The 20,769-nt window shown below is 44.8% G+C and overlaps 2 protein-coding genes and 1 non-coding gene across 5 annotated transcripts; all 3 read left to right on the forward strand.

Moving 5' to 3' along the window:
- The first annotated feature begins 1,921 nt into the window (after positions 1-1,921).
- On the forward strand, positions 1,922-12,350 carry dpysl5a (dihydropyrimidinase like 5a). 2 transcript variants are annotated; one of them, XM_035611084.2, is made up of 13 exons: positions 1,922-2,131; positions 4,590-4,860; positions 6,605-6,763; positions 6,862-7,041; positions 7,149-7,217; positions 7,404-7,448; positions 8,150-8,225; positions 8,468-8,624; positions 8,740-8,881; positions 9,086-9,228; positions 9,360-9,567; positions 9,684-9,852; positions 10,630-12,350. In XM_035611084.2, exons 2-13 carry the CDS (start codon positions 4,600-4,602, stop codon positions 10,713-10,715), a joined length of 1,695 nt encoding a protein of 564 aa, XP_035466977.1. In that variant the 5' UTR covers positions 1,922-2,131; positions 4,590-4,599; the 3' UTR covers positions 10,716-12,350. The 2 variants fall into 2 exon arrangements, with proteins under 2 accessions (XP_035466977.1, XP_035466976.1); XM_035611083.2 differs by lacking the exon at positions 1,922-2,131 and adding an exon at positions 4,287-4,422.
- Positions 12,351-13,247: 897 nt separating this feature from the next.
- mapre3a (microtubule-associated protein, RP/EB family, member 3a) lies at positions 13,248-19,353 on the forward strand. 2 transcript variants are annotated; one of them, XM_035611203.2, is made up of 7 exons: positions 13,248-13,384; positions 15,209-15,336; positions 15,451-15,596; positions 15,688-15,880; positions 16,857-16,999; positions 17,298-17,450; positions 17,970-19,353. In XM_035611203.2, the coding sequence occupies exons 2-7, from the start codon at positions 15,216-15,218 to the stop codon at positions 18,036-18,038; spliced, it is 825 nt and encodes a 274-aa protein (XP_035467096.1). In that variant the 5' UTR covers positions 13,248-13,384; positions 15,209-15,215; the 3' UTR covers positions 18,039-19,353. The 2 variants fall into 2 exon arrangements, with proteins under 2 accessions (XP_035467096.1, XP_035467097.1); XM_035611204.2 differs by having other exon boundaries at positions 15,688-15,844.
- Positions 19,354-20,688: 1,335 nt separating this feature from the next.
- trnaa-agc lies at positions 20,689-20,761 on the forward strand. Its single transcript has one exon. It is a non-coding gene; the product is annotated as a tRNA-Ala (tRNA).
- Positions 20,762-20,769: the final 8 nt, after the last annotated feature.

A 20,769-nucleotide genomic window follows, 5' to 3' on the forward strand; every position in this document is an offset into this window, starting at 1 on the left:
GGAGAACACTTGAATAAATGTATTGTTTTTGTGCAAAAAAAACAAACTGCAAAGCTCCTTGTCCTTGTTTTTCAATTTTAAACAACACAAATTTACATTGGAGGTCCCTGAAAATGTGTTTTTTTCAAATCTAAAGCATTTCTCAGCAACATCAAATAGTTGATAGTGTAGATCTGCTCCAATGAAAGTCCGGTGTTGTTTATTAAGAATTAAACTTACAAATTAAATATTACTAAGGTCTGATTTGTGACGTTTTTTTACAGTTCGGTATGACCAACATCAAACCACTGAAAAGAAAAAAAGGGACATTTTACATGTGAAGGAAGAAAAAACGGTTGAAATTTGTCGGGAAAATTACGGGTTGATTAAGAACCCCGTGTTGTTATTGTCTTTAATTTAATATCTAAACCATTAATGGTGAAAGTGAGTCTGTGTGCAGGTTGGTGGCAACATATTGTCAATGTTACTAGTTCTGTTTATGAATAATTATACAGTATTGGCTCCTCAGTCAACCTTGTACTTATGATTAACTACCGCACGATTACGGCACAATTCATCATCATTATGAGGGCTATCGCCTAATAATTAAAAATTTGTTGCGGTGGAAAAGAGATGCTGCTGATGCTGGACTCATAATCATGATTACTGCCTCCATGACCTCATGTATCGTCAGGAGGCTGACAGACAAGATGATGTCCATTTTCCATCAGGCTCTGCAGCTGGGGATCTTTTTTTTTTTTTTACCCCCTCACCACCTTCAGTGCTCTAAAAAAATAATAAAAAAACAGGGTGTTGTCCTGAAGCTCTCAGACCTCATCAGACCTTGACATGTTGCCACTACATTCTTTATTTAAATCTGCCATTATACAGAGTTCATGGGCTTGCACTTACCCTTTCTACCTTTACCATATGCTCGTAAACGAATAATTGATCTTCTTTATGTTGTTGTTGTTTTTATTATAAATGTTGCAGATCAAGCCCAAATCAGATAACAGGCTGTGAAATACGCTGGATTAAAGCTCATAGAGCCATCCGGTGTCTATGACATCATAATATTGATGATGATGATGATACACTACAACAGTCTTAATATGCAGCCTCACGCCACTTGCTTCTACACGTCCCCCTCTTCCCCTGACAAAGTGGTACGGCCTCCACTCAGTGGACACGCCCAAAGTCCAAAGTAATTGGTTGCTTAGGCGACCAAGCCTTCGCTCGCCGCCGCTGATTGGAGGGGCGCGCCGACGCGCGGCCTGGATGCGGCGCGCCGCGTCGAGTTCACCGCAGATCGCGAGACCGGCACCGGAAAGACGGACGACTGGCCTACAAAATAAAAGCAGCAACAAACGTGAGTCGAAGGCCCTTTTTTTAAGTGTTGGATCAGTGGTGGCAAAGCACACTGCTGTTATTGTTCAAAAAGAATAAATACTACTGGTAACCTATATAGCTAAGTGATCCAAAAACCTGTTGATGTTTGTTCAAATCAATAACCCTACTTGTGCTCAATTTGATTAAAATTGTTGGACATAACTGAGTTTTTAGAGATGTTTATTAGTTGATTACGGTTAAATTGCAGCTTTTAAAGTTTAGAAATTATCATAAATACAATAGTAGGTGGCCTTTTTGTTTTTTTTGTTTTAACAAATCCACTATCTGTAATCTAATGTAGGGTGTTTCAGGGCATGGTGATGCCTGTGGTATATAGTTCTATCGTTCTGATGATAAAAGCCTTGAATATTACATGGGGGGCATTTTAACTTGATGAAGAATCCTCCTTGAATCACTTTGCATTTCTAAATAAAAAAAAAAGTTGCAAAAAGAACAAACGTTCAGCTTTTATTTTGGAAAGTGATAAAACGGAAGACTCTTGTGTGCCTTCGCGCCGACTTGACGAGGATGATGCTGCGGCTCTGCTGGTCCCAGACCGGCCAGGAAGGCGTCCATCTGTCGTGTGTGTGAGAGAGTGCGGGTGTGTGACTGTGTTTGTGTGTGTGTGTGTGTGTGTGTGTGTGTGTCTCTCTCCTCGGGAAGTGCCATCCACGGATATTGTGTTGCATTCTGCTCCTGTCAGAAAGTGACCGAGGAAGCGGGTGGATCAGCATCAGCGGCGGCAGCAGCAGCAACAGAGGAGGTACGTGATGCTCATCAGCAGCTTTTATTCCTCTCGCACTTGTTTGGCCGCAAAGTGGTTGTGTCCGGGCGGAAATCCCCTTGTGCTGGACGCCTGTAGCAGGGGAGACGTTTTTGGTTTCCAATGCTCACCCGCCCTCCTCCCGGCTGGCACCACGTCTGGGTGAGGGTGTCTCCTGCCCCCCCCCCCGGGTCTATACACCGCCACACCACGGCTTCACCTGCGGGCTGCACGCTCGTAACGTGGGGCCATAGAGGAGGAGGACGAGGATGATGAGGATGAGGATGATGAGGAGGATGAGGATGATGATGATGGTGATGGTGATGGTGCTGGTGGTGGAGCTGAGAGGAGCCGGGAGGCTTCCAGGTCGATATTGTGACGAGCGCCGTGCAGCCGCTCCTCGGATGGAGACCGGCTTCTTTGTGTCAAGTGTCGAAGTGTCATGATTCCACATGCGCTCTCACTCCACATTTACCGGTTCAATCGTCGATGCCACTTTACAAGCAATTTGTTGCAGTGATTTCATTGATTTTGTTTTAATTTTTTCTATGGACGAATCAATATAAATATTAAAAAGGCGTTTAGGCAAATACCAGGGCCTGCAGTTCCACACAGCTACTGTGCCCAAAGAGAAAATGGATGAAAGTGTATAGTTGCATCACCTGTAATCGATTGATGTCGTATTTCATATTTGCTCTTGTACAACAATTTCTCTCTACATATATATGTATTTTGTATAAGTGTTTACACAGGCAACGTTAGCCCACCTGTTTATTATCAACTATACACCTCCACAGTGGTGGATCAGCTGTATAGGCCTCACAATATGATAATAGTAAAAACTTCAGTATAAAGGCTGTAGCTGCTCTCGGGCCCCACGATGACAGAGGGAATATTGTTAAAATGTGGTGTTTTGACTTGAAGCCTGTTTGTATTAATGCACAAACACGTCAGGAGGAGCCAGACTCCACAATATCTCCCATCTGATCTGGATGTTTGAAGGAGTCCATGCAGTAAAGTTGCCGCACCCTCATACGCACGCACACGCAAGCACGCCACATTGTGTGTGACACACACACACACACTCACACACACACACACACACACACACACACACACACACCCACACACACACACACACACACACACACACACACACGCACACACACACAAAGATCCCATCCCATCATTAAAACAGTCCTGTGTGTGAAGGTAGGCCGGAGGCAGATCTTGGAAACTGTTTCTTTGTTGTTTATGAATAGTTAATCAGTGCCAGTAACTGCATTCAGATTTGATTTGTAGAAAAAAATAACTGTGTTTTTTTTGTGGGATTCTTGCTGATTCATATTTAATTTAATTTAATTGAGAGAGCAGGGAAGAGTAGAGCAACGTGTGTAGTGGTTGCGACCGGAGTAGCAGCCAGAATCTTCCACTAAAATTGCTGTTATTTAATTTATTAATTTTAATCGGATCAGCAAATTTGATTGATTGTAAGCATCAAAGGTTTAACTTTCCACAGTGCCAGGAGAAAAGGTGTCTGGACAGTGAATTTTTTAAACACATTTGTGGTCCAAAATCTGTCCAATTAAAAGAAACAGCTGGTAAAATACATTGTACATTGTAATTGTTGAACGTTAACTCCTTCCTAATTCTCATCGTTATCAGTCCACAGTGGCAGGAGCTACAACACTGGCTGAGTTCCTTCAGTGCAAAGTTGTAGTGAGCAGTTCAACTCAACCAGTAACTTTACTGTTTCACTGGAATAATAGTTTTGCCTGCGAAGATGATACCAACATTATCAAAATACTTGCAAGAAATCAGGAGAGAATGAAGAAAAGTCCAAAAAATAAATGAGATAAAATAAGATTTTGCATTGCGTAACATGCCTGTTCAAAAAAACAAAACAATTTCCTACCCCAGTAATCCTTCAGTGACCCCTTTCTCTTTCTCAGCCACTGGTTGGGAAGCGGAGTAAAGAGTATTTGACATGTATGACGTTGTGTAAGCGAGCCCAACCTCAACTTAATTCATTCTTATTCCATCCAGCCACTACGAGTCTCTCTGAGTGAACATCATTGTGAGTGGCGTAATGCTGCCTCGGTCCTTTCAGAATAATGGCCTTTTTGACCCCTTGTTTGCCTTATTGTGAACCACAACCTCACAGGCGGTGACTGACACAGCCTACCCGGTCGTGTAGCTGATGTCAGTCAGAGTCTGACCGACTGGTCCCAGAGCAGCATCACTGATCCTTCTCTCTCCTCCGTAGTCTTACTACACTGTCTCAGAATGAGGTACGGCGAAGTGTTCATTTTCTCCAGCCTCTTTCAGAAAGGCAGGGCATTTGTTTGTCCTCAAGTTCGAGAAAGGTTGTGGAAGCTGTGACCGTCCTTGTGTTGGGTTTTATTTTGTGGGCGAAGCTGTTGTCAAATCTGTTTTTTTTCCCCTCTCTGCCTTACAGAGCGATAGCCATGTCTTCCAGCTCAGCGATGGTGCGGATCCTGATAAAGGGCGGCAAGGTGGTGAACGACGACTGCACCCAGGAGGCCGACGTGTACATCGAGAACGGCATCATCCAGCAGGTGGGGAAGGAGATGATGATCCCGGGCGGGGCCAAAGTGATCGACGCCTCGGGAAAACTGGTCCTGCCCGGCGGCATCGACACCAGCGTCCACCTGGAGGAGAGCTTCATGAACGCCACCACGGCAGACGACTACTACAGTGGCACCAAGGTAACGTCCCGCTGCATGGAAGTGGCAAGACAGAATAAAGGAAAAAAAGCTTTTCGATAGGAAGTCGAGTTAGTGACACATGTAGACCAGAGTGAAAACAAAATGAAGACCCATGTTTTTACATATTTAGACTAACAAAATCCAGTTTTTGACTTTCCTTTGATATCCATCTTGTTTTGATATTGCTGCCGATCACAAAATGTGGTACTCTGTCCATCATGACCAACTAAAATTGTTCCACTGATGTTAATTTTACCCGAGGTGTCAGTGATGCTTGTTGTTTTTGGTTTTGATGCGATGACATTGCCTTTTTAACATTTTGTGATCAAACATGTTGGTTGTTTTCGACGGAAATACTTTTGCAAAGTAAGACGATGAAACGTCAACGAAAGAATGTCAGGAAAACGGTGTAAACAGTAAAAAATAATGTCACAAATGAAGCATTGAAAGTTGGTAATTGTGAACCGGATAAACGTCGGACATCGCACAGGAAGTTGAGAACAGGCTGCAACCTAAACCAACAGACCACCGGGTGCGAAACATCTTGTAATGTTTGTGATCTTTTACATACAAAATGATTAATTGACCATTCAAGGAAATAATGTAAGGCTAATGAAAAAGATTGTCTTTCGCCAACGTCACACAAAGATGATTTGGCACTGTGTGTTGGTGGCGCTGTAGCCCAGCAGTCGAGGCTAACATCAGCCACGATGACTGCTCATCGTGGGATACCCCCACTCTGCTCCAGAGCACCATGGTGACTCATCAATCTGTAGCACTTTGAGATGACGGGAGCTGAGAGATGACGCTCGCTCGGATTCAGATATTATAGTAACTGGACGGACTGGTGGACCGTGGAGACAGACACTATTCTCCACGGTTTTCTGCCCCCCCCCCCTCCCTATTCCCCTTTCTCTGGCTTCTCCCGCGGCCCCCTCCCTACCCACCACGCTGCTGCCGTGCTCCAGAATAACTCCATCTCCAAATGCAGATGAGTATCTGTTTCCATGGATACCAGGGAGCTGCTGCAAAGGCTGCCGCAAAGCCTTTTCACTCACACCATTGTGCCTGGAGACAATGGTTGTCAGACAGTCCCCCCCCCTCCCGCCTCGTCTTCCCTCCGACTACACACTACTCCACTCTCTGGGGTCAGCTGACAGATGCTCCGTGAAGCATGCACTTAAACACTAAACACACCCTCTCCTTTACTTTTTTTGGATTATTTAGATTTACAGTAGTTTAAAACATCTAAATCTGTTTAGGGAGGATGAAAAGGTGCTGATGCTGTAAATCTCATATAGCTTAACATGACTCTTGATTATATTGTGAGGGGCATTCAGTTCTGAATGTTATCTGCTCAAGGATTCATATTCCCTCAACACTTGTCTGCAAATAACCATAAAGATAAGCATCAATGGCAATTGAGGCTTTTACTTATGGCCTTAGTTGATCAGTAGGTTATGGTCTCTTCAGTATTTATGGACTTTATAAATCAATATCTTCCGCTGCAGTGTCACTTTATGTCTAGGTTTATTTTTCATTTCAGTTGATTTTAAGGTTAACCTCAGATATATCATCCTTATATCACAATTGATAAAAATCAGGACAATACAGGCTACACACAGAAGATCTTATCACACAAATAAGTAATAATGATCTCAAATAACAGAACCCATTCAACACATTTACCTTTGCATATAAAGTAAAAGAATGACATGTGGGTGCTTTTCCGTGTTTCTTCCAGGCGGCTCTAGCCGGCGGTACGACAATGGTCATCGGACACGTTCTGCCAGAGAGGGATGAGTCTTTGCTGGAAGCCTACGAGAAGTGTCGCAGCTTGGCGGACCCCAAAACCTGCTGCGACTATGCTCTGCACGTGGGTGTGACTTGGTGGGGACCCAAGGTACGTTGGCACTCTTGCTTCCCAGCATCCCACACGATAGAGGTTTTTCCCTCACAATTTACTTTAAAGAGCTCATTTACATCCCCTCCTCCTTGCAGGTACAAGCTGAGATGGAGAAGCTGGTGAGGGAGAAAGGAGTGAACTCCTTCCAGATGTCCATGGCCTACAAGGACATGTTCATGCTGAGAGACGGCGAGCTTTTCCAGGCCCTGCAGCACTGCAAGGACATTGGAGGCATCGCAAGAGTCCACGCTGAGAACGGGGAACTGGTGGCCGAGGTGAGGGAGAATCATTTCGGTACCATTTTATTCATATTTCTGTACATTATCTGTACCATTTCTTCTTTGACCAACCTAATGTGCGGCATTCTCTTTCCTCTATCCAGGGTGCAAAGGAAGCGCTGGACCTGGGCATCAGTGGCCCTGAGGGGATTGAAATCAGTCGGCCCGAAGAGGTATGATAGTCGGGTTTAATCAACTTTCCCCTCTAACTGCTGTCTGTCAAATTAAATTAATTTTATTGCATCCAGACTTGCCTGGAGGATTAATATTGTTTCTGCAATGAAATAAATGGAGTGTCTATCTCGACCACCCCTGGGACACCGTGGTGGTTTCTCAAAGCCTTCTGTTTCTCTCTACAGCTGGAAGCAGAGGCGACCCACAGGGCAATTACCATCGCCAACAGGGTGAGTGAGACGTCATTGGTATAAAAAAATATGTAATGTACACATTGTAATGTATGGAAAGACATGGCCATAGTCAGCCCTGCTAATCACACCGCTCAAGGTATATGTAGGTTTGTTGGTAATGGTCCCCACAAGATGAATCGCACTGACTACAGGAATCCCCCGGACTTTTCCCTTTAGCGCCACCAGCAGGTCAAGTTTTTCAGATATCCCGTTAAATATGATATACTACTTGATGAATTTGCCACTAAATTTTGTGAAGATATTCATGGTCCTCAGAGGTTGTATTCTAATCTCTGGTCTGGTTTTGAGTGAACTGTTTCAACAACTATTGGATCTATGGATTAACATGAATGTGTCCCCCTCTGGATGAATTCCTACAGCTTGCCTTGGTTATTATATAACAAAATACAAATACAAGACCAAACACCTGCAAAAGGAATACATTTCCCATCAGCCTTTGCTTTGTGCTAGCGCTAATTAGCACATGTTACCGTAACGTGCTAACATGCTAAGCTACGATGGTGAACATGGTTAACGTTGTACCCCGCTGATCATCAGCATGTTAGCATGTTGTCGTGAGCATTCGGCTTAAAACAGCTATATTGTGCCGGGTGCAGCCTAGCTGCTAGCGTGGCTGTAGACAGTCGTGTTGAATACATTTTATAAACTGTGCTTCCCGCGCTTTTTTTTTCTCGTAGGCCCACTGCCCGATCTATCTGGTGAACGTGTCCAGCATGTCCGCCGGAGACGTAGTGGCCGCGGCCAAGATGCAAGGTGAGGCCCGTTTTCTATTACATGTGGCGTTGCTAAGCAACCGTGGTCTCAGACTATGTGTTCTTTTGTACCCCGCTGTGCGAATTTAAACTTTTACGTTTACAAATTCAATGGCCTATTTCCCAGTAAAAAGTTCCTCAATTCCCTTCCGGAACTTCCTAAGTCTCTTCCCCTTCTCCTGCAACACTCTTCTCCCTGACATGTAACCCCGTGTGTGTCCACATTGTTCCGTCTGCCCGCAGGTAAGGTGGTCCATGGGGAGACGGCCATGGCCCACGCCGTGCTGAACGGTATGCAGTACTACCATCAGGACTGGGTCCACGCTGCGGCCCACGTTACCGTGCCTCCTCTCCGCCTGGACCCGAGTACTCCCAATTACCTAATGAGCCTGCTGGGAAAGTACGTACAAGAGTATAAAATCTCACATTTCGGTTTTTTTGTTGTCTTTTCCCGCTGCTTCAAAATGTAACTGTGACCTCCTCCCCCCCCACCCTTTGCCCTGTCCGGACTGCAGTGACACTCTGAATGTCGTGGGGTCCGACCACCGTCCGTTCACCATCAAACAGAAGGCCATGGGTAAGGATGACTTCACAAAGATCCCCCACGGGCTCCCCGGCATTCAGGACCGCATGAGCGTCATCTGGGAGAAAGGAGTGGTATGTGTGGCTCTTTTGTTCCTCTTGCGCCGCCAGAGAACTTCTAAGAACGGGACATCTGTTTTTGGGGTTTTGAGATTTATCGATTTGAACGTGAAAAAAACCCAAAATAAAGAAACCGACCGAAGAGGCTCAAAGTGCTGCCCTACAGTGCAGCAGTTGATTGAGTCAGATTTGTCACAAACTCACTTTTATAATTCATAGATTGGAGGCAAAATGGATGAGAATCGCTTTGTAGCAGTCACAAGCTCAAATGCAGCCAAGATCTACAACCTCTACCCCAGGAAAGGCAGGATCGTCCCAGGAGCAGATGCTGACGTGGTGGTCTGGGACCCCGAGGGATCCAAGTATGAAACCGGATCCGTCCATTCATCGAGCGGCTCGCCTCACCACAGCTTTCATGGCATATCTCATCGGCTGATTGGATTTTCGTCTAGCTAAACTGGGTGATTTCTTTGTTTCGCCTCTGCCTTTGCAGGACCATTTCTGTGGACAACCAGGTCCAGGGAGGAGATATAAACCTCTACGAAGGCCTTCGCTGCCACGGTGTACCCCTGGTCACCATCAGCCGTGGGCGGCTGGTCTATGAAAATGGCATTTTCACATGTGCCGAAGGCTCTGGAAAGTTTTGCCCCCTGAGAACCTTCCCCGATTATCTTTACAAGAAGATGGTTCAGAGGGAAAAGGTATTGAATATGTGACATTCACAGTGGATCCGTCTGACTTGAGGTGCACATGATGTATATTGTACTTTAATCTGTTTGTTCGTGGCTCTGTGTGTGTGTGTGTGTGATGTGACCAGTGCCAGGCGATGAAAGCTGTGGAGCGGGAGCCATACACAGGGGAAGTTGTTGCGGTGGTCAACTCGGGGAAGAGGGACTTTGGGGCCTCAGATCTGGACACTCCGACACGCCCCTGCACCAGGCACGGGGGCGTGCGGGACCTGCACGAGTCCAGCTTCAGCCTGAGTGGTGAGGACCAGCAGATTCCGATACGTGCGGAAATATGTTTGTGTGTGGGAAACCCAAAGTATTTTCGAGGTTGTGTCCATTTTTGGTACAACCTGGACTGTTGCATTTTGTTGTGGGGGGATGAAATGTTGAGAAACCTGTCTACGCAGCACTTTAAGCTTTTATTATGACAGACGGACAGAAACCAAGGTATTAAAGGCTTACTTCATCCACTTTTTCAGTTATTTTCTTTGACATAATTTTGCATATTTAGACATTTAGACCCAGGGGAGAGATGGAAGCAACAAAAGTCTGTTGCCAAACTCCAACCAAAAAGAAGTTGCAGTTCGTGGTTAGTTGGTGCCTTCAACCCCGAACCACCAGAACACACTTCCCAGGATACTTTAAGGTCAACGAGGACTATTGAGGAGTTTTTTCGAAAACAAAGTTTACTGTATCTTGCTGCCTGTGGATGCATTTTGTCTGACAGATAACATGGAAATCTCTGTTTGATAAGAAGTTCTACTCAGACATCAGAATATCAGATTTTGAAAAGTCATACATTTAAATTCAAAATGTCTCGAGCAGCATTTTGAATGGAATGATAAGAATCGCTTTGATCATTACAATGTATGTCGCAATCCTTAAATCTGGCTTTGGACTTATAATAAGCCGTGGAGAGAACCGTTCACAACACCACAAGAAAATATGAGCTGCTCATAAATACTATTAGGAAAAAACTAGTTCCTGGTGTTTTACTGCTAAACCTCGAAAGACCCCGTTCCCTTGCTGTTTCAGGTGCCCAGATCGATGACAACATTCCAAAGCGATCCTCGGCCCGGATCCTCGCTCCTCCTGGAGGGAGGTCCAGTGGGATCTGGTAACTGGCCGGGAGTTCGTCGCGTGACGTCAAAGAATGACACCTGAGGGAAACCTACGGCCGAGCAAGATGGCTTGTTTTTTCTTTCTGGAAGCGTAGAATATTTGTGTTGGTAATGGAGTCAGGTTTTTATTTTGGACTGCAAAACAGTCAACTGTATAACGTTGCCGGAACAATAATAATAATAATAATAATAATAATAATAACAATGATGAAACATCAGTGACTATAGCTTCCAAATTTCAGTCAAATGTTAAACCAAATATAAGCAGAAAAAAACTTGCCATGGAATTACCTTGGCTATTGAATCACGTTAGGAGAAATACTGCAAGGTACTAATAGTTTTAGTGAGTCATGGTTTTTATGATGCGACTGTGTTACCTCACTGTAAAATACAATTTTGCACTTGTATCATGTTCTATTTAGATGCCTTTTTACATGATTTAATGTCACAAATGTCACAAATGTCTTTTTAACTGCGAGCCACGGTGAATGAGATGTAATCATTTGTTACAAGGGCGTCGGCATTACGTTAATATGTCAGTAAATACAAAATATTGCAAAATGACCAATTGATGACAAACAATGTAATGCAAGCTAACCTCTTCTGAATGTGTTTGTTAATTTATTTTTTTTTATACTGCGTTATTTGAGCAATTTTTCTTTGATGCTACTGCGTTAGAAGTTAAGAAGAAGAAGAAAAAAACCCCAACCCACTGAGGTCGTTGTTCAGTAGTAGCAGATTATCATTTCAGACCACGTTTACAGACTTCTAGCAGAATGGACTTCTGTTCCACCCCTACCGAATGTGAATGAGCCTATGCTGTGTGCACTGTGCACGGTGGCGTAGTTGTAGTGAGCACCCGCATTGCATTGTGATAGTTTTCATTTTCCACGGAGAGCGAAAAAGTCTCACCCAAACTGCCTTTTTCTCACACGAGAACACCGACACCCTCAAACATGCCACCGCAGGTCATGACCTCTGCCGTGTTTCCACTTGGTCTTTTTTTCTTGTTTCTTGGTTCGGGAACCGAAAAGTGTAGCGTTTCCAAAGCGTTCCTCCGACTGACACTTCCCACGTAACGTACCACTGTGAAGCATAGAAAAGGGGAAGGGGCTCCTCCCTAGGGTTCACGTCCACGTTTTAACACGTTAAACGTCTACGTTCCTTCGGGGGGCCGAATGTCGTCGTGTGGCGGCGGTGAGCTCAGCAGCGTGACTCGTTTAGCAACTACAGAAAAGCACTGATCTCAACTACTGTATTTTGATTGTTTGTCTTTTAGTTACGGAGCGTTTCCTGTGAGTAGCTGTCCTCGTAACGGATTTTTTTTCTCTCTCGTGTTTTTGTCAGAACTGCAGTGTGGGCAGGGATGTACGCAAGATTACGATCATGTCAAGTCGCCCAGTTTGTGTTCAGAAGTCCCACAACGCTGTTTGGGTTTTTGATATGTTGGACAGATTTCACTTTCGATCGTTAGAAGCTCCAGTGATTGTTGTTGTGTCCCACCCCCGCTCAAATGTACACTGGTGCTGAACAATGTGTTGTTGTCACATTGAATTCCATTTATCTCCTCTTCTTCTTTTTTTGCAGCTCTTTATCACATGATTTGAGTGCAAATAAACCACAAGGAAATCCTCAGCTGAGTCTGGTTCTCTACTTGAGTCAAATTTTGTGTTTTGAGTTTTGGCTTCATCTGAGCACTTTCAGTTTACTCTACCATATACATCTTCTTCAGTATTGCACTTTTTAACTACACTACTTTTATTCGACAGCAATCGACAAAAGTAATTTTGAAACCAGTGGCTTTAAACCTTTCTGGCTTGCGGCCCGGAAACGTCTGAAATGGTTTCATTTAAACAACAATTTGAGTGCCAAATAGGTGCAACTCAACTTTTACCCATACGAAATATTAATACGAATTTGTGCGGACTTTCTTTCTCCCCAATAAATCACCTCCAAACCCCTCACATTTGAATGCAACACTTGTGAGGACGTATTGTTACATTGTCGCATCAATCAATTTGTAACAGGAAAATAATTAGCGACCGTTTAGATAATCCATTAACAATCAATCCATCTGGTAATAAAAAAAAAAAACCCTCCCCCATTCTGTGGTATCAGCTTCCGCAGTATGAGGTTATTTTTTTTCCCTTCTTTTGTCGTTTTAGTTCATTGTAAACTCAATATCTCTGTGTTTGACAGTTGATTGGCATCAACAAGCTGTGGTGGTGTGGTTCACTACATTCTGGCACTGTCGACTGAACAGTATTATTCTGTTTATCAATAAAACAGATTAAGATGTAGCCCTAATTGTTGCATGATAACTTGTGCTTAGGTAAAAGATCTGAGTGCCACATTCGTCCCGTGTAGCCTGTCTGAGCCTGGCCTCGCTAAAACCCCCGTGACGCGCAGTAGCAGGCCTCAGATCCAACCACACACACACATCATGTGTCTCCTGGCAGGAACGGGCCGGAGTCCTATTTATAATGAACCCTTAAACAGCATGGAGTCGGGCGCATGCGCGCAAGGGGAGCTGGGCGGTTGCAGCCCCAGACAGGGGGCGGCCCGTTACTAAGCACTTGCACCGCGCAGGGGTCTGACAACGACGACGGCGACCACGGCCACCGACAGAAGGAAATTGTGATCACAACACAGGACGCTGCTGGAACACAGTGAGTAGGAACGCGCGCAGGATCCAACTCCTTGCTCCTGTTTGTGTTTTTTTTGTTTGGTGTGTGTGCGTGCGCGCGTAAAGGCCGTTTTTGCGCATGCCGGGGATGGGTGGAGAGGTCTGCGCCTTTTTATTCCCATGCAGTGTGGATATTGCCCCCGCGCACTGGCACTCCGGAGGTATTCGGGGAGGCCTGCAGAGGGGGCCGCTGGAAGAGCAGCATTGCGGGTTTTTCCTTTTTTAACCAGAGGGGCACATTTATTGTTCTCATCTCGGGCTTGAAATGTCAGCCCCCCCCCCCCCCCCCTCGCCCCCCTGCCCATGTATTCCTTGCTGCAGTCAAGGCAAAGGCCTGGTTGTTAAGTTATTTTTTGCTGGGGAGAGAATAGAATGATTCCCCTGCCCCCGATGCAATAATGATTACAATCATAATCCATGTTGATCGGGGATCGCACCCATGCGAGGTGTGCGCATGGCAATGTGGCTGACCCTGCGCGTTATTGGTCTCATAACAGGGGGTTGATACTCTCGGTTATATGTGGTTGTAGGGTTATAATCGTGTCATTGTAGGCATGGCCGAGGCCCGTGGGGCAGAATGCTGCTGTAATGTGATGTGCATCATTCTCCCAGAAAACAAAAAATCACTGTCGCGCAAACTGCAGGTGAGAACCGTGATTCGGTTGTTGTCGCCGGTGGTGGTGTCAATCCGTTCCTGTCATTCCTCTCCTTTGCAGGCAGCTGCACACTCACACCATCATCTTTAAAAGTCCCCATCTGGCCTGCGTGTGTTAATGTGCGTTTTCACTGCAGGGGGGAAAGTCAAGGTGTTGCAGTCCCACCAGTGGAAGTCAAAGTGATCACACACACACACACACACACACACACACACAAGAGCAAGCAGGCTGGAGCTGTCCGATGTGTAAAGCTGCTCACGAACATCAGGATATTGCTGTTTAATCTGGTGGGGGGGGGGGGGATTATGCCCCCAACACATCTGTATAGATTAAAGCTAAAGATGCCTCTGAGGCACGGCGTTCCCAATCAGGAATCAAGTGTAATCCACCCAAAGGCCGTGCGATATTTCTCGACTTGGTGCAATGGTTTCTGACCCAGTCCAGGATCTTTTATTTTAAAAAAATTATATGTACCCCCCCCCCCCCCCCCCCCTCAACCTTAGGACATCAGCAAAAATTGGTAGAAACCTGCAGGAAGTAAGCAAGACCCTCCCCTCCATGGACAGCTGTGGTTGTGCAGATAGAACAAATGTCACCTGCAACATATTAACAGGTGTTTTGAACAGTTCATATAGATTATAGGGTTGAATACTAATGTTGTACATTGAACATGAGAAATTCAGAATGAAAAGTATAGGTCCACACGTGAATGAAGTCTACAGCTGAAAAGCACTAAACTGTGTTTGGTCATTTACGAGCGAAAACACCAAACTAACTCCTACTTACGACTTCTCAAATCTCAAGGAGACATCAGCATGAATCAGAAGAAGCACTTTCACTCTAAATAAATCCGGCGCATTCCTCAAATTCGAGGACGCTTGGTCCGTTGGTTAAAGGTTGTGGGAACGATCGGAGGACGTCCGGGTGGGACAGACGGGGGGGCTCGAAAGACGAGCCCGACTCGATCATACGAAAACAGCAGTCGTTTATGAATCACTTTGAAATACCTAGGTATGATTTTTGTTGGAGAATGTAATTTGATTTTTTGCTCTTTGGCCCTTTTACCTAACACATTCCACAGAACATGTGGCTGAAGTCTGTTAGATCCAGCCTGAATACCTGTTTCTCTCTCTCTCCGCCGTCTGTTTCAGGTAGGGGATGGCAGTGAATGTGTACTCCACATCCGTGTCCATTGACAACCTCAGCCGACATGACATGCTGGCGTGGGTCAACGATTCTTTGCATCTCAGCTACACCAAGATTGAGCAGCTCTGTACAGGTGAAGCTCTTAGAGTGTGCCGTCTCTAACGTTTTTTTTGGGGGGGGGGGGGGTCACGGCAGGACAAATGAAAATAAAAATGACCCGCCGTCCGTGTGTTGTGTTGTTTTCCAGGAGCAGCGTACTGCCAGTTCATGGACATGTTGTTTCCAGGTTGCATCCTTCTGAAGAAGGTCAAATTTCAAGCCAAGCTGGAGCATGAATTTATACACAACTTCAAAGTTCTTCAGGCGGCTTTTAAGCGGATGAGTGTCGACAAAGTCAGAGTCCTTTTACTACTTATTCTTTTCCTTCATACTTTTGACAATGCGTGAAATCGTTTCTGCTATCATCTCCTTCTCCTTCCTCCAGATTATTCCCGTAGAAAGGCTCGTAAAGGGGAAGTTCCAGGACAACTTTGAATTCGTGCAGTGGTTCAAGAAGTTCTTCGATGCCAACTACGACGGGAAGGAGTACGACCCTTTACTAGCCAGACAGGGGCAGGACGTGGCCCCCGCCCCCAACCCAGGTGATCACTTTATCCACAGACCAAAGAGAAACCCAGGTAAACCACACAGTTTTAGCCTTTTGCTGCACGGTCTGGCTGAGCTTTGGATGGCTCGACGGCGCTCCGCCGGCAAGCGAGGTTGGTCCGAGCAGCACGGTGCACAGAACGACTGCCGTCCTCTCAGATCCATGTCACTGCCCGGCATTCACATGAGCAACATGAACACTGGCGCGGAGGTGTGAGCGCGAGTCACTGACGGGATTGTAGCCATCGCCTCAGTGCGCAGCGGGAGTGGGGTGGTTGCAAATTCACATCATGCAACTTCGGCGCCTTGCCAATTCTAATTGGATCACGATCGGTGTCGCCAGAGGGACCTAAAGAAATATCAAATGCAGCCATTTCCTCCAGTGCACAGCATTACTGCACCCAGGTGATGCGACGCAGTTGCAGCATCGTCTCTCCGAAAAAACCTGGACTGATCATTCTACTAACAAGAGTATTGTCAGCCTGACCAGCCTTGCTCTGTCCCTGTGAAAGCTTCTTTTTTTTTTTTGCTTGAAAAACATGGAGCACAATCTAATTTGATCCGTAGCGTGTCATCAGCCGTAGCCGTGTGACTTTGTCACTGGCAAGCGGTGTGGTTGTAAATGGGCCGACTGCATTTACCCCTCGAAACTGTAATAATGCAAGTTGGCATGTTTTGTCTTTGAGTTCGTTTAAAAATACCTCTGCTGAAGCACTTATAGAGTTGTTGTATTTTTGTACTCATATGAGCATGGCCCTTTGTGAATCTGGCGATCAAAATTTTTGTGTCTTTTATATCAGATCTGATGTGCAAACTATTTGAAATCCATTCACAGAAACAGCATATCAACGGCACAACGTTACGCTACAAGCTGATGATGTCAGCTCTCTATAATGTGCTACATCCATTCGCCACAGTTGCTGCAAAGCCGCAAAAAACAGAAGTTTTCTGTTTTTTGCGTTCAAATGTTAACCCGACCCCTCTCGCTCCATCTCTTGACCCGTACAGGACCACAGAGGACATCGCCGACAGTTCCCAAAAACATGCCAACACTGCAGCGGGTCCAGCACAACACTCCGGCCGTGAGGAAGAATCCGTCTTTGTCCAGAAACGGGGGCAGCGATGCTGAGATCATGGAGCTAAATCAACAGGTACAGTTGCGTGGAGAGGAAGAGGAAGAGGAAGAGAAAGAGGAAGGGATGGGACCAATTCAACTTTTTCAATCTTGATACCAATGTTAAATTAAGAGGCTGTGTGCTTCACTGAGTGAGTTTTACATGTTTCAGAACAGTGAATAAGGTCAAAACTCTCATGTCGGTGTTGATAAAATAATAAAAAGATCCTTGATCGCATATTTCTTGGCTCTGTCCACCACTCGTGGATATTTTCCTCGGACTACAGGGTTCAACATTTCTTTTTGAACACTTTTGTTTCTGTCTCTGTCCCAAGTTGATGGAGTTGAAGTTGACCGTAGACGGACTAGAGAAGGAGCGAGACTTCTACTTCAGCAAACTACGGGATATCGAGCTGATCTGCCAGGAGCACGAGAGTGAAAACAACTCGGTCCTCAGCAAGATAATGGACATTCTCTACGCGACAGAGGTATGTAGCAATTACCACCAAGGAGTCCTGGCCGCAGTGCACCATTGCAATCTGCTGGTTCTTTAGTCCGAGTGAATTATAACACGAGAGACAAAGTGAAACGGCAAACGGCAACTTCTGGGCTCTGATCTGGAGGCGAGTAAACCTGAATAAAAGACAAATCAACCAGACACAAATAACTTAAAAGCCATCTTTAGAAGATAATGGTACTGTATTGTCTCTCTATTTTCCCATAAGTCCTAGGGAGTTATGGGTTGAACATCACAGCGAAACAGACGAACTAAAGCCTGGTTGCCATGGTTAGCTCGGGCGTTTCTATAATGACGCCAGGACCAAGACTGTTATACATTAATTTTGGAAGATTAGAGGATGAGTTACAGAGGCTAACCTGAACGTGACATCATGACCTCATCTCTCCGCGTGTAGAGGAGTTTGGATGTCATCTATGATCAGAAAAGATTTTGAACAAACTATAAGATGAAGCAGAAAACCTGAATACTTTTCTTTTCCTTCTCTCAGGAAGGCTTTGCGCCTCCAGAAGATGAAGACCTCGATGAACAAGCCCACCTGGACCAGGACGAATACTGAACCCATCATCTCCCTCCCCCATAACATCTGCGCTTTTCCTCTCCTCTTCTTTCTTGCCCTCATTTGTTTTCTGCTCTCGCTGCTCGCTCGCTATAAATACTTACCATTGTCCCTACTACTCCCTGTCCATCTTTTCCTTTCTTCCTCATCTGTTCGTAAACTCCCTCTGGCCGTCTGCATACAATGCACTACTACTTTGCATCATCTTTTGCCGCTCGTCCCTTCCACCGCTGACACAGTAACAATAACAGCAGTGTGAGACGTATCCAAGTTATTTCAGCATGAGTAACCGAGCCCCGAGACTTGCGTGGAGGTTGTCAAGGCGAAACAGTGAATTTAAGTCTGTAAATATTACTAACATTTTTGATTTCAGAGAGGAAAAATGTCGTCGCTCATCATGGAGTTATGTATCTGCCTTTGGTGCACTGTTAATACTACTACTACTAGAGCACAGAACAACACTGCTCCCGTCAGGACTTTTTATTAACAATTTCCTATTTATTTAATTTATATTTCATTCAGTTTAACTTTCTGTAGCAAAATCGGTGCAAAACCTACTGTATATGAACTGAAATCCGAGGGCCCTGTATGTTATTTGAGTTAAGGTGTGTGTTTTGGGGGTGTGTGTGTGTGTGTGTGTGTATATGTGTGTGTGTGTGTGTGTGTGTTCTGTTTTGTTTCATGGTGGGTTCGTGGCATGTGGAAGCACTGAAGGAAAGACTTTGGTGTACTGACTCGAGGCACACGCGCTCGGCAACTATTCAAATTTTGATCGGCAACATATCTGAGCATGAGAATGTTACACGTTGACTGTGAATGAGCGCTGCTTTGTAAATGTATTCTGTCTGGAGGTTTTTGTCCAATGTCGCACGATCCTGGTCAGTTGCGTCTTCTGGGTGGCGAAGCTATGCCTGCAGACTGACAACAGGGTTGGAGATTGTAGCAGTTCTAATGTTTTATTAATTTTGGCAGCCTGACACTGAATTGATAACAAACAGATTCGCACATGGCAGCTTTTGTCATGTTCTTAGTGCTAATCATGCTGTGTTTATCATATTTGATTTGTAATAAATGCTTATCCAGGATGTATGAGTTGAAGTGTGGAAGAAGGTCAGTATTAAGAGATCAGTCATAAGCATTTAGCATTAGCATCCAGTCTAACCAAGGAAGTGTCCCTGTCTTCTCCCCCAGCTACTTTTACTTTGCAATCTGGCCGTCATCTGCTCTGGAACTTCTTTTTTTTTAACCATGTAAAACATCTACTGAACACTCATCTTTTGAGTTTTGAATAAATAAAAAACAGTTGTGAAATAAACTTGTTTTTGTTTGTTTTGTGTGAAGTGCAACAATGTGAAAAGCTACTGTAGAGATTACAATGGCCATGTGTCCATTTGACCTCTAAATGAACGCCACGAAAATGACATGGCCAGTTTGACTATATGTCACTTTGGAAAAATAAAAGACATAATCTAAAGCATGTTAATCCATAAAAATGACAAATTGGTGTCTTTGGTAAAAGGTGTGCAATGTCGAACTCGTATCAACATTACGTCTTTCACTGTTACTGTTAGATGTATGTAGGTTCATGTGCTCAATGTATTCTCGACCGGGGGATTAGCTCAAATGGTAGAGCGCTCGCTTAGCATGCGAGAAGTAGCGGGATCGATGCCCGCATCCTCCAGATCTTTTTTTTTAGACTGATTATATCCTATATGATTAGTAACCACTTCGTAGCCGTTTTGAGCATGAAAGCGATCATAAATAAATCTATGAATCCACGATTAACGTGAATAAATTCTCCTTCCAGATCACTTTTTTAGACCATTACAGACAATGGCGTCTACTCGCTGAGGGTTTGTCAACAGTTACAAGAGAAAACAATGTTAAAGTGGATGAGCCTCAACCCAAAACGAATTTATATTGTCCGTCACTGACATTGTCAGCTAGAAATATATATTAAATATACAGGCTGCTCTAGTCTGTATATTCCGGTACGCAAACTGCAAGTCTTCAGTTTGCATACCGGAAACGTTGCAGGAGCGAACAACAGCATGTCGATTGCAATGACAACCAGCAGGTGGCAGCACAGCAACACATATCTGTATGAGAGAGGGCCAAGCAAGGATGTATTATAAATTAAAGAACCGGATACAGTATTTAAATGTATATCATGAAAATACGCGGTTCTGCAATTGTTGTGGAAATATTCAAAACTGTTTCATAATAGGACGCCTTAGGATTAATTTGCATATGACAGTCTGATGATGTTGTGATATCAAATTGACTATAAACACATCTGATGTGGCAATTATTTATCGCCATCAGAAGCTTGAATTTGAGTCAACAGTTTCATTCTTTCATAATTGTGGTCCATTGGAAAATGTTTTTTCTTTGGCTACAGTACCACGAATGGCCACTGGGAGAAGTTTCCTGCAAGGCTGAGCGGCGGTCCGGCATTCAGTTCTTATGTAAGACATCCACGGACCGAGTCATGGACATATCATAAGAACTCATAATACATACGATCTTATCAAAACATCCATGGGCCAAGTACAAGTCACACGTAGAAGACCTGGACGTAACATGATATAACTGGAACACGGGTTTTGGTTGCTTTAAGTTCCAAATGTCTTCCGTATTACGAGCAAGTGGGGGATTAGCTCAAATGGTAGAGCGCTCGCTTAGCATGCGAGAGGTAGCGGGATCGATGCCCGCATCCTCCAACGTCATT

Source organism: Scophthalmus maximus, chromosome 15 (assembly GCF_022379125.1).
Source record: "Scophthalmus maximus strain ysfricsl-2021 chromosome 15, ASM2237912v1, whole genome shotgun sequence".
NCBI classification, from domain to species: Eukaryota; Metazoa; Chordata; class Actinopteri; order Pleuronectiformes; family Scophthalmidae; genus Scophthalmus; species Scophthalmus maximus.